The 13,453-nt window shown below is 40.4% G+C and overlaps 1 protein-coding gene across 15 annotated transcripts in view; it reads left to right on the forward strand.

Annotated features, from left to right (window-relative positions):
- Positions 1 to 13,453, forward strand: part of ARVCF (ARVCF delta catenin family member) — a 245,741-nt gene that overhangs the window by 94,113 nt on the left and 138,175 nt on the right. For 8 of the 15 annotated variants that reach the window (XM_031057499.1, XM_031057500.1, XM_031057498.1 and 5 more), the window contains one exon: positions 338 to 583. The exons of the other annotated variants lie outside the window; for them this stretch is intronic. In XM_031057499.1, the coding sequence (XP_030913359.1) occupies positions 368 to 583 (216 nt within the window). In that variant the 5' untranslated portion in view covers positions 338 to 367. The remainder of the gene's footprint in view (positions 1 to 337; positions 584 to 13,453) is intronic. 15 annotated transcript variants of the gene reach the window in all.

Here is a 13,453-nt window from a genome sequence, read left to right on the forward strand (position 1 = left end):
ACATTATTATTTGCACAGTGAAATTAGCTCTGCAAGAGGGATGAAAACCCTTGTCAGAGCAGTTTTAGCAAAACGATCAAAGGAATTAAATACAAATTCTCTCAAAGGTGAGCATATTTTTTTTCTTTTTTGAACAGGGCAGTCTTAGATTAATTACTTTTAATTTAAAATCAGATCAATGGATGGAAAGATGGATGCTTTTCAAAGAGCACTGCAGTTTGCTGCTTAGAATGATCAGTATTTTAGCAAGGTGACTAACGATATGCATTTTTATCTTTAACCTCTGACCCGTGCCCTCCCCACCCTTTACCTAACCCTTTCCATTTGCCCTGGTCAGTTAACAGGCAGGAAGCATTTGAAAGCAGTCATGGATGACTATGATATCAGGTCTGCTGCCAGCATTTTGGCATCTGTTAAAGAGCAAGAAGCTCGTTTCGAGCGGCTCACCCGCGCACTTGAGGAGGAGCGGCGCAATGTCTCCCTGCAACTCGAGCGTGCCAATCAGCCCGCAGACCGCATGAGCATCTGCAACATTGGCAATGGTCAGCCCCTGGCAACCGCCTGGCAGCAGCTCGTACTGCAGGTAAAGCCTGCTCCTTTCCCTGTCACTGGAGCCCACCCTAGCACAGTGTCCATCCCAGACAGTCAGTGCATGGTGTGTTGTCAGCATTTCATTAGTGCGTGCTGTGTCTGATACCCTGAGCTGGGGTGCAGCGTGGGTGCTGCATCAGCTGGGAGCCTTCGGAGCCTTGCCTTGGAAGCTGCTCTTGCTCTTAGCTCATGGGATACTTTTAAAAGTATGTGCATACTTCGGTAAAAACCCTAAGAAGGGATCTTCACACCCTCCTCTAATCTATGCACTTGCTGTAAGTCTGGTGATGTGCTGGTGATTGTAAAAGAAGGCTGAATCATAATCTCCATAGCAAACAAAATTTCCATTAGAAATAGCTGGACTTTGAATAGAGGGAGCAGCATGAAAAGCGGGGATTTCCCTCCTGCAAAGCCTTATTGTTTGTGTAGGGAGGACTTCATAATTTGTTTCTCATGTGCAGTGAATTGATAGACTATTTTAATGATGCAAACTGGCTTTGTGGGTAGCTTTAGATTTCCAAATACTGTTTTGCCTGATACACGTTCTTTAACTGTTTAAATGTGCAATGACAAACTACTTATGTCTCTAAATTACTTCAGCTCTCAAACCCCTCTGACACACAAGGTAAGTCATGCAGAAGCAATAGTACCATTTGTGAAGGTCTGTTTCCTAAGAAAACATTGTTCAATTCAGAAGGAAGCTCTGGGCTATAGGGATTCCAGAAGTTGTTTCCCAGTTATACCAGACTGTTTTACAATTATACTTGCCTTGAGCTGTATTGAGGCAGACTTGACCTTATATTATGGCAGCACTGCTTTTCTAGTAACAGCTGCCATGTTTTTTACATGAAGATGCCTGAATTTGGGATTTCATGTGAAAGGAGCAGCCTGCACTGGTCAAGGTAAAAATCTGACCATGTCTGGTAGGAGCTGTAGGTGGTTATCCTCTGATGAGCTGCTGGGCTGGGAGAGGGGAGATGTGCTTGCGTATTTTTTATAGGAAAAGGACAAATTCACCTTCACTTTTTCTGAATGACTTTGTGCAAAGTGCCTGATTAATAGCTTCAGAATGAAATTCCTTATCCACAAAACTGATGAAGCATGAGTTTTCTGCAGTGTAATGGCTTAAGGTCTAACCACTTCCAAGAAAACTTAATAAAAGAGTTTTAAGTTACTGGGGTCTACGTGACTCTTATGGAGAAACAGCCCCTCTAAGTGACCCCAGGCTGAATCTGCATATGCTCAGCTCCCTGCCACTGGGTGAGGGGAGCTTTAATTAAATGATAATTAGCACTGAGGTTTTTAGAGTACCTTATATATGAAATAAATGGTTAAATAGCTAAATATGCACAATTAAGAATCAATGTAAGGTTAGTTGTGTGAATTTTCATAAAATATACCGAGGGCCAAATTCCTCCCTGACTTACTAGAATTAAAAAGTGTTTAACTGAAGGATGAAAGCTGTATCTTCAGTCTTATGCAGAATATATAATATTTTCATCTCTGGTGTTCTGTGTTGCATTTCATTGTGCAGAGTACACAAAGCAAAAGGTTGTCTGTGCTCTGCTGTCTGTGGGGATTGCTCACACCCTGCAGTGAAATCCACCTCTCTGAGGCTGTTCCAGTGAGCACTGGCTGAGTGCTGCAGATCACCCCAGTCAACTGCTTGTTATAAAGAATATTGCAAAGTAACTCAAGTAGCAGCTTTTCCATTTGGAACTTTTGTGGTGATTATACATAATCTAGTTATTCTGTGTAGAATTTGGACAAATGAAATGAAGGTTAGCTTCATTTTATGAGAGTGACAAATAATCTTTAATGATCTTCACAGCCAGGCATCAGTTTTCCATGTTGTTTGTTTGTCAAAGTGGAATCTGCCAAAGGGATTTGTTAGGGAAGTGTGTATAGTCCGGGCTTTGTACATAGAGTCTCTCTCACAACTTCTTGTTGAATATACAATCCCACACTTACTCCCTTAGAACAGAAAATGAAGCCTTTTTTTCCCTTTTCATTTTAGGCATGGAAAAGTACTATATATGTGGGCAATGTGCCAGGAGTGTAACAGTGTTCTGAAGTTCTCAAAAGACAAAATCAAGGTCTTATGGAAATATTGATTCTAATTAATGAATCCTGGAACTCTTATTTTAATTTTAATTTTTTTTTTTAAATAGCAGCTTTAAACTCGTTCCATAACAATAACTCCTTGTCCTAGACAGCCCAGTTTCCACTTGCTGGTGAGTTCTGCCTGTTCAGTATGAATTTCAATACTGGAATGGAACATATGAACTCTGGTGCACTTGCTGACTTTTTCTGTGAGTGTCTATGCCTTTGTGTCTTGCCTTCTCTTTTTAAAGAGAAATACCAGATCTGTGGATGAGGTCAGGGATGTGCTGTAATTGCCAAAAAGTGCGTGCATAGGCTTCTTGATTTTGTGATAAGTGTGGATATTTTTTTCTAAAAATTAGCTTAAACCTTAAGAATTACCTTTTCATGGGAGAGGTTGATTACTTGAACAATCTAAGCAAATCATGAATGGTTTGTTCGGATATTAGTTAGAAATAGCTGAGATTATTCTTTAAGAGGAAGCTTTCTCAGAGGAGAGGTTTCTGGGAAACACTGTCCTCACAATGAGGGGTCCTAAGTGTTGTTGAAATGTCTCCCATTAATATTAGTGAGAGTCTTTTACTCAGGTAGTGTCCAAGGTGTTTGTGTTCTCATAGCCCACTGCAGAAGGCAGTGCCTGCCAAACCTCCAGGCTCTGCAGAGGTTTGTACCCATCTGTGTTCCTGCAGGAGGCTGTGAGCAGCTCCTGCCATAGGGACAGTCTCCTTTAACCCACACAGGCCCTGGTGAATGGGGACAAAAGAGCTTTTTGTGCTTAATGTGCTTGAACGATGGGTAAATGTAACTTCTGCTCTGTGCAGCTTCCCCAGGCTTCTACTGTAGCTGCAATTAGAGTTTGTTGCTGACTGTGCAGCCAGTGACATGAATTAGGGTGTTTCAACTCGAGAACTTTGGGAAGGTAGCAGCTTTGTACATGTGTTACTGCAGATTCTGAAGGGTCAGATAAAATGCTCTTTTAGACTAAGAACCCTCTGGACAAAAGGTCATTAGTTACACAGTAGAAACCTTGGCATTAGTCTGGAAAATGTAACATTTAATGAAACTTTGGCCACAGATCTCTTATCAGGGTAATAAAATCTCCTAAAACTCTCTGCAGGTTTTAACGATGTTCTTGACTGTCTCTGGCCTTGAGTAGTGGGAACCACGTGGCTGATCACTGCTGTTGGGTTTTGGAAGGAAACTCTGGTTGTACTAAAGACAGAAGAATGGTCTGTTAATGTGTATTTGTGTTTCCTTCTCTGACTTTTGAGGTAAATCGTGTACATTGGTGATCAGAGTATTTCAGGCCATTGAAGTCTTGGGAGTCTTTGCCTTTTGATCAGGTTTCCAGGACAAGCACAGTCCAATAAGTCACTGGTGGGTAGCACCCATCACATGTCTTCTACATGTTCAAGTGTCTACTTGATAATGTTTTTTACAAGCCTGAGAAATCTTAACTGCTCTTCATGTATGAAGTGTAATTTAATCTGCCTGGTTTCCAAGTCAGCCTTCTGCTGCTGTTCACAGTGGGAACTGAAGTTGGGCAGGAGGGAGATACAGATGTGACAGATGTGCCCATGTGGGGTGTGTGCTGTGACAGGCTGACACAGCAATGCAGTATTACTACCACAAAACAGAACTTACTACTAATAAAGAATATTCTTTTATATCTATATATCTATATATCTATATCTATATGTATGTATATACACTTTTATTAAAACATTAGACATGTGATACTTATTAAACACAAGGCTATATCCTGCCTTGGTTTAAGCTGGCATGGCTCCATGGGTTTCAGAGAAGCTCTGTCAAATCTGATCATCTGGGGAACTGAACAAGGTTTGCATTCAAAGATTGTTTCCCATGAGTATGTGGTGACAACTTCCATTCCTGTTAATGTTGCATAACCAAAATAAAGTACAGCATTCAATAAACCCCTGTTGCCAGCAAAAGCACTGTAACAATACTTGGACTTCAGAGGTTCTGTAGTGTCCTATAGGGATTTGAGAGGGGTCTTCTAAGTCAGAAAAAGTTATTATCCCCCTTCTTACAGGTAGGAAAGCTGTGGGAATTGCCCAATCTCACATGGTACAAATAGCAGAAATCAGCCTTTTACATGCTGCTGGTGCAGGGTTTTACTTGTCAGATATATTGACTCTGATGTGCCTGTGAGAAGTAACATGGGTTGATCTGAAAAGTCTTCACACTCACAGAATAATCCAATAATTTAAAAGTTACTACATTTGACTATAACTGTGATTCTTTTAGGTTCCTGGTGGTGGGTTTGTTGGGATGTTCTTATATAAAAAAGTGAACCAAATCAATAAAATTATTTTTTTCCTTCACTTTGCAAACATTATTATAGCTGTTCAAGGAAAACTAGCTTATGGAAGAAAACTACAGAATATTTTCATAGTTGCAGTTTGGATCATTTATATATCAGCTTATGTTCCAGAGAAATAACACCTGCTTGAAAACAACCAACCACATTTGACTTTTTTTTCTTTTTCAGGCAGGTATTTTAAAGCCATAATTAAGTACCAATATTCTTCAGTCTTTTTGTTAATCTGAGGTACCTGTGACTTCTGCCAAAACAGAAGTTTTGACATTTAGTGAATTCAGGGTTATTTTCAAATAAAAGGTGAACTCTAAAGCACACCAGAACACATGGTGAGAATTTAAAAAAAATACAAGATTAGGTCAAATTGCTTTTCTAAGAAAATACCACCAAGTTAACCTTTCTGAGTCAGCCTAGGCAACAATAGCACTTCTGTCTGTATTTCATTACTTTTATTTTTCTCTGCTCTACACTGACATAGTACAGACTGCTAGAATATAGAGACTGTTTCCAGTGCTTTGATAGTAAGAACATGGGTGCATTAATATTGTATATAATGGTTGCTTTAATATTGTATGTATGTTTAAACATATCCAGAAAAGAAGCAAAAATGGGTTCTGAGCTTCACTGAATCTTCACCTTGCCTTTTTTCTCTCTTCTGCATCTCATACAGAATGCAGTTCCACCTTTGTGTGTAAAGTTTCATGTAATTAGTTTGAGTTTGCAGTGCCTCTTGGCTTCCTGTGTTATATAACATATTTGTCCTCACATTAAGGGACTGACAGCATGGAAAATTCCTTTTTTTTTGCCTTACAGGTAAGGTCAGGTACAGACAACAATGCTGTCAGTTCGTGACAGCTCCCTGGTGTTACAGTACTATTTCCTGCTACATTGCCAAATACCAAGGAAAAAACTCACTGGTAGTTAACCCATGCATGTTCTCCTTCTGCCAGTACTGATAGGAAGCAAAATGTTGAAAGAACTTTCAAGGATAATCCTTATTCCTTTATAGACCCAGTGGAACCCATAGAAATGTACATTCTCCTTTGGGGTACAACATGGTTTGGTGTCAGCCACTTCACACCCCATCTGTGGCTGCTGCTGGCCCTGCCCAGCTCCCCTCACTCTGTGAGTTGGCTCTGCAGGCTCCTGGCAGTTTCAGGGGCACTCACTCTGCCCTCAGCCTGAGCCTGCACACTCAGTGTGAGTTACTGAGCTTCTAGCAGTGGTGACCTGGGTCAGGTTTCAGCTTCTGCATATGTGCAACTATTCAAAGGCTCCAGGGGGAAGGAGGAGGGAGATTTGGGAATATGATTCCCATGGGAGAATGAGTTCTTAGATCAGAATTCAGTGTGAGCTGAGAGGTACTTAGACAACCTAGGGATCCCAGCAGTTAGGAACTGCACCAGGAGCCATTACTCAGCTACTTTGCAGGGAGATGTGTTCCCATATGTCCCTGTCCCTGCCTTCTCCTGTGCTGGACACGATAATAATTGCATTTGGCTTGCAGGCTGGAACTTTGAACATCTTTTCTATGGATGTTGTCCCATGTCTGTGAAAGCATCAGCTCCTGGTTTAGAGTGAGAGCCAGGACCTTTGGCTGAGCAAGAGTGGAAGCTGAAGCAGGAGCTGGTGCTCCTCAGCCCAAACCCTGCAGCTGGCCTGGGGCAGTGCTGCTGCCAGAGCAGGAGCTCTCCTGGAATCACTGCCGGTGTCAGCTGGAGACTTCACAAAGTGACAGCATGGCATATGGCACCACTGAGGAGCTCCTGTTGTTAGCCTTTCTGCTGGGATGACCCAAATTCCAAAGGAAATACTATAACCTGCTTCATGTATTGCAGGAGGAATTCCCTAGCAGAAGCACCCCTCAAAAAAAAAAGGAAAAAAAAAGTTTGTGAAACAGGCATCTTGGCATATATCATATGAGAGGCTCTGAAAATGGACTCAAGTCGTATTCCAGCAAGAATTAACATTTCCTTGTTCTTCTGTTTCTTGAATTGTCTCACCCTTGTGATTATTCTTCAGTCTTCATTTAAGGCATTAGATGGTAAAAACACAGATACAAGGGAATGGGAATAATAGTATCAGTTTCAGCAACAGTTAAGAAGCTTTGACCAGCTGAATCAGAAGCTGTGCAATTCTTTCCAGAAGGGATTTATTTGATAAGCAAACTACTTAAACCCCACTTAGGAGAGTTATTTGGGGCTCAGAACTGCTGGCACGCAGCTGAATCCACTCAAAATCTGATGTGTTATCTGTGAAGTATTTGTATAAAACTTTGTCAGCAAGTCTAGTTTAAAAAGTAGATTCCAAATGATTCAATAAAAAATAAAAAGGGAACCCAGCAACTGAGAAACTGATCCTCTGTCTGGAGGAAGAATGACTTTATAAGATCTGGGTTTTTTTCAAAACTTAATTACATACCATTTTATATCTTTACATGTGCAGCTTGAAAATATACTTCCAGCTCCAAAAATCACACCTTTGCAGAAATGTCATTTTTCTCTCTGTCATCAAAAGTACCTCACATTCACATCTCACACTTCATCTGTTAAGTATGTGCTGTGCAACTCTCTGTGGGAACTGCTGAATTCCAAAGTGCCATCTAATGTTTGTCTGCAGGACAGCAGCTGCTTTACAGTAATGATGGTAATAGTGCAAGGCAATGGCCATGTTTGCCCTAAGCACCTCAAATATTTTTGCAGTTTCATTTGCCTTGATGGTTTCAACTCCTTTTGTTTAGTGTAAATTTTTATTGAATGAGGTTTTGGAAGCAACTGAAAAGCAAGGACTTTCTTACTTTGACAAGACTTGTGAAAGAATGACTTTTCACAACTGTTAGCCTTTCTGGCCTGGAGCTGTGACAGATTTTAATTAAAAATATTTAAATTGAATGGGAAATTCACTGTTCCATAGTAATTTTCCATGATTTTACATTGCTTTACTAATAGAATTATGTTTTCTTCTAGGAGAACATATAAGAGAAATACATTAAAATTAAATTCTGATTGCACTGTGTTCTCATTATGTAAACAGGCATCTAGGCTTTTCTTTGCCTGATATCTCTGAGTGTTAAAACATCAGCAAGTATAACAGCAAGTAATAGTAATTATTATAAAAGTCTTAAAACAGGAACATTAAAATGTAAACATTAAAGAGTAGTATCAGGTTTAACAGGATTTTTTTTTAAAACAACTTTCTAGTCCCATTTACCACATTTGCTTCTTGATAATTTACATGAATCATCTTACATTAAAGTGGTGATTTATTTTTCATGTCCTGCTGCTTGTTTGTTTCTCAGTTCAGGCAGCACGACATGATTAATTGTCCTGACTTTTTAAGATTTTTAGTTGTCCTACATTTTAGTTCCCAAGCATATGACTGTATTAGTTTAGTTGGGTTGTTCAGGAAGAAAGATTTTAAACCATCACAAAATCTTTTTGTACTGTATCTCCCAATGTAATGAAAAGATTTTGTTCTTATACAGGCCTTGATCCGTAGGGGTGCAGCAGTTTCATCCCTGCGAGGCGTTGCCCAGGAGCTGGTCAGCCTTTGTGAGCCTCTTCCCTCACACAGCCACGTGTGGCTGCAGAAAGGTTTTGCAGAGACTTTAAAACCACCAAGCAGCCAACCTGGCAATTTCCTCTTCCCCAAAGCCTTTTGGGCTTTGGACCTGCAGGGTTCAACCTCGCTTTTAAACTCAAAAATTTTCCACAGTTCCCTTTCAGGTGTCTGCAGTGTCTGTGGCTCTTGTGAACTAATGCTGAAAGAGCCCAAAATGGATGTTGGGTTATGATAACATTGATAAATTACTGAGCCTTTTGCTAGTTTAGGCTATCTTGTTAATGGTTCAAATTATGTTCCTGCTTGCTTTGTCACAAATGTGGAGTGATTCACTGAAGTCATCAGTGTGACTGAAAACAGAATGGCCAAAGATGGCCATGGGCAGCCTGAGGCTGTGTGCCAACTGTAATTAAAGCCTTTGATTTAAATGTATGTCACAGTTTACTATTTATTTAGGTATTATAAAAAAAAACAAAACACAAACAAACCAAACAAAAACCAAACAAAACCCCAACAACTGCTTCTTTTTTAAGCTACTAAATTACTAGCTGGAGAGAATACTTTTTATCTGTAATTGTGATGACTGGGAAATGCTGTGGAATACCATCAGAGTTCATTTTTAGGACTTAATCTAAAATGCTGGCACAGGGCATTTTTAGAATACTGTAGTTAAAGATTGCAAAGAACTGTAGTGTCTGTGTTTCTAACCTATCCGATTAGCTCGTCTTCCTTTTTGCAGTCTTATTTTCATATGTAACTATTTAAAATACAAGAAACCTGCTCTGGAATAAATTTGCTACACAGAGACCTTAATTCTTTCTTCAGAAGGGACTGCAAAACAGCTTCAGGTTTTGGTTTGAAGAGGACAGTAATTACCGTGAAAATGGGTGGATTGTGCAGACAGTTATCAGTCCGGTACATCATGGCAAACCACATTTTTGCCTTCTGGATGAGAGAATGATGCCTTAAGCTGGTACCTTCTGAGCAAGAGTTTGTAATATGCAGCATGAAATACAGCACAAATCATCTGGAAAATCCACAAACCAAACCAGAATCTAAGAAATGAAAAATGGTTAATACTGGGTCTTTCTTTCCTGCATTTAAGTCTTTGTTTTCCTTTCCAATAACTACAGCATGAAATTATGGTCATAGTTCCAACCTTAACTTGATCTGTTTTCCTTGCTGTTGTTGTTCTGTTATAAATGTCATGGTAATTAATTTTTTTTTTCATAAACCGGAGTAGGTTTTTTTTATCCCTTTAAAATGTAGTTGATTCTTACCTAAATGAAGCTGCTGGGAGGAAACATTGGTCATTCATTCAGATGTGACCTATATGCAGTGACATGTACCTTCCTCTGTCCTTTGTTTCTAATGTAAGCAGTGCTGTCACCAGACTGTCCTTGTTCTCATCCTGTCATATGACAACTTAAATGAAATGGAGTTGACTGATACTAAATGTAGCAAGATGGAAGCTGTGTTGGTATACAAATTAAAAATCCCCTGAACTTACTGAAATGCCTGGTGGTGTCAGCCTGTAGAAATTGTCTGCTTTGCTGATGTATAGTTTTTCAGCCTTGTGATTCTTTAGACCTCTTTTTAATACTGGCTTCTTAAATAAAGAAGACACCTAAAATTATCCTCCATTTATACAACAGCTCCCTATTGAGGCAACCTGGCTTTGTCTCTGTTTCTAAACTTGCAGTATGGGAGCAAGAAGATTGTCAAAACCATGTTCATGGCAATGTTAGAAATACCTGGGTGGATGTGTCCTACTACAGTCATGCAACCATTTTGGAACAAGTACAGATGCTTTGAAAGGGCTCCTGTAACTTTTGAAATACATTTAAAAATGATGATAACACTAACAGGAAAATATTTCAAAATGTCTCTCGGAGATAGAATATTCTGTTTGCATTTGTGTGGATTAAAATCACAACTGTAGGGCACTCTGACACATCCCAGTGTGCTGTGCTTTAGTTCTCCCACTTACCTTGTTTATTTGCTGCATGAAATTCACAGAAGGACAGTAAAATACTCTTGGCGTGGCAGCCCTGGTATGAATACAGGCTCTCTAATTCGGAGAATTGCCATGGGTGATGGTGCTGCTTTTGCCTATATGGTTAGCTGGGATTCTTGATTCATCTTGTGCCTTCTTGCTCTGTTGGCTTTATGGAAGTTACATATCACTGAAGCCATATGTTATGATCCCAGGCAGAGCTGTAAACCATTTCCTTTTTACTGCCTCTGAGAGCAGATCAATCTATAGAGCAGCACTAGTGATGGGGAATTTTTTAAGGGTAATGGGAGAAAATAAGAAAAGAGAGCCTGGCTGAGATACTATACTATTCCATCTTCCAAAGAATTAAATCCCTTCCTATTTATAAATTTTTAATTTCTCAGCAAGAAGAAAGAAGGTTTTCACCCTACTTTTGCAGCTGAAAAAAAAAGTGACAGATTAAGAATTTAAGGTTCATTTAAAAAAAAGAGGGTAAGGTTGTGATGTAGTCAGCAATCTGGTACTAATGGATAGAGTGTTTGTTGCCAGAATCTGGACATTCAGTATAACCTTAGGGATCTAATCCATAACTCTTTTTTAGGTAATTAGTTCTTTGACTTCACATTGCCAAATCTCAGCATTCAGAATTGTATGCGCTAGTAAAATATTACAAGAGGCTAAGAGAACTTGAGATGTAATTTCCCTTAAAAAAATCTTTTAGCTTTGAGTCAAAACATTTTCAAAATTTACTTTACAACCAGAAGGCTTACAAGCATCTATTTTATATTTTAGAGGAAAAGCATGTTTTTAAATAACAACCTGACTCCAGCAGGTGGGACTTCAAAATTCAGCAGCACTAATCTAGCATGGCTTGCACAAATACATGTGGGTTTACAATATGAGAGACTTCTTATGTGAGTACGAATTGGCAAGTCCATCCAGAAGGTTTTCAGTTTCGTTGCTTTGCATGCAGGAGTAGCTCCTTCAGTGCCCTATGGATATAGGCTTTACACTGGTTTTTCTTTGACAGGGTATAAAGGTCTGGCACATGGCCATGTGCATGGCTAAATTGAATGGTGCTGTTCTGTGCCAGCATGGCCTCAACAAAAGTGGAGCTATTTTAGTTTGTTAACTGAAGAAAAGTTGGACAAGGAGAAGGGGTGGGAGAGCACTGTACAAAAGTACAGGAGACTCATACAAACCTCATTCCTTTTGCTTTGGCCTTTATGTATTTTATTAATGACCACTACAGTTGCCTCTGAATTATTCCCCTGTAGATAGAATACATCTTTTCCCTCCAGTGAAGCAAATCACTTCAGCTAAACCTTGTGCAACATCTACCATTGCCCTTGTCAAACTTTACAGCATTTATTTCTAAACAAACTAGGATGAGCTGGGTAAAGTAGCTCTGCCCTGTTCTCTGCCCCTAAAATACATCTGGAATGCTGACATTGGCAGTAGTAGGAAGGCTGAAATTAGGATTAAATAGGTCTGAAACATTTCTTCCACTCTTAAATGTCTGTATAGGAGATGCCACTTTTTCATGTTCCTCTGGTAAGATTTATACAAATTACCTGTTAGTTATGGGGACACTGGAAGGATGTTTTAAAATTTTCAGGGAACCTGAAGCTGGGATGAAAAGAACCTGTCGTGCAAAGGTGCCTATTCTGATAATTAAAAACAATTCAATTGTACCTTTCTTCCTGGTGTATAGCTGGTCTCCCTGGCTCTGACTATGCCTGTTTTCCAGGTGTAGTCTCTAATTTGATGCCAGTATCTTTCAGTCCCTAATTACCATTGTTCAGCCACCAGTTGTTACAGTGTCAGATTTACTTATTGCTTTGGTTTGCTGCAGGAAGCTCGTAGGAAAAGGGAGAGCCACCATTGATTGCCCCTTGGCTGGTGTCTGCAGGTAGTGCTGGATTTTCAGCACTGGGGGCCTCAATCCCTCCCAGATCTGGCCAACAGCTTCATGGAAGGGCAGGGCTCTGGTTCAGGGCTGGCTGAGCATCTCCTCTTGCCCTGCTGTGGCTCCAGGGGGAAAAATGCTTCAGGTTTAGTTAAGGTTGGTTTACACCTACCAACCTACATCTCTTTCTTTCAAGACTTGATGTCTTAAAATATTTAATATATCACTTCATGCAATTTTGTGGAAAAAGCAGAACTATCAGATCCTAGAATAAGAAGTATGGGAAGGCTCTCCTTCTTCCCAGGTATTTCATAGAGGTTCACAACCTTGTTCAAAGAGTGGATGTTAAAAATGAGGTACTTCCAATTTACTAGGAAGAGATGGATGTGAGAACCGTGTTGAATCATGCTGTGAAGTCCCAATTTTTGTTGCAGAATGTGGTGGATGCAAGGCATAGCACACCTGGCATTCATTTTGGTAATGAGTAATTTATCCAGGCAATCAGTTAATGAATGTGGGACAGGTTTGTGGACAGGTGAATGGCTTTAAAAAAATGAGGCCAGTTGTACTTTTTAGCTCTAAGCCTCACCGCACCTGTGTAAGATGCAAAAGGGAGGAGACGGTGATGGAAGATCATAATTCTCTGGTGTTGGTGCATTAGAGATGCCATTAATCTCGAAGTGAAGAGAAGAAGTAAGCAAGCGAGAAGGTTTCCTTTCTTGTGCTTTCTTGCAAACCGCCCTGTAATTCCGGAGGCAGCTGCGCTCTCCGGGCAGGCGCTGTGGGAAGGGCTCTGTGCCGCCGGAGCCGGCAGGTTACAGCTCTGAGAGAGGCTGGGAACAGGCGGCTTCCCTCTTTGTCTCTGTAATCCATCAGGAGAGATCAGGGGGGCGGGCCGGGGAGCGGGGGAACCCCCGGGGCTCCGGGCGCGCAGTCGCCGGCAGCCGGA

The sequence above is a fragment of the Geospiza fortis genome, unplaced genomic scaffold (genome assembly GCF_000277835.1).
Source record: "Geospiza fortis unplaced genomic scaffold, GeoFor_1.0 scaffold408, whole genome shotgun sequence".
In the NCBI taxonomy this organism is placed as follows: Eukaryota; Metazoa; Chordata; class Aves; order Passeriformes; family Thraupidae; genus Geospiza; species Geospiza fortis.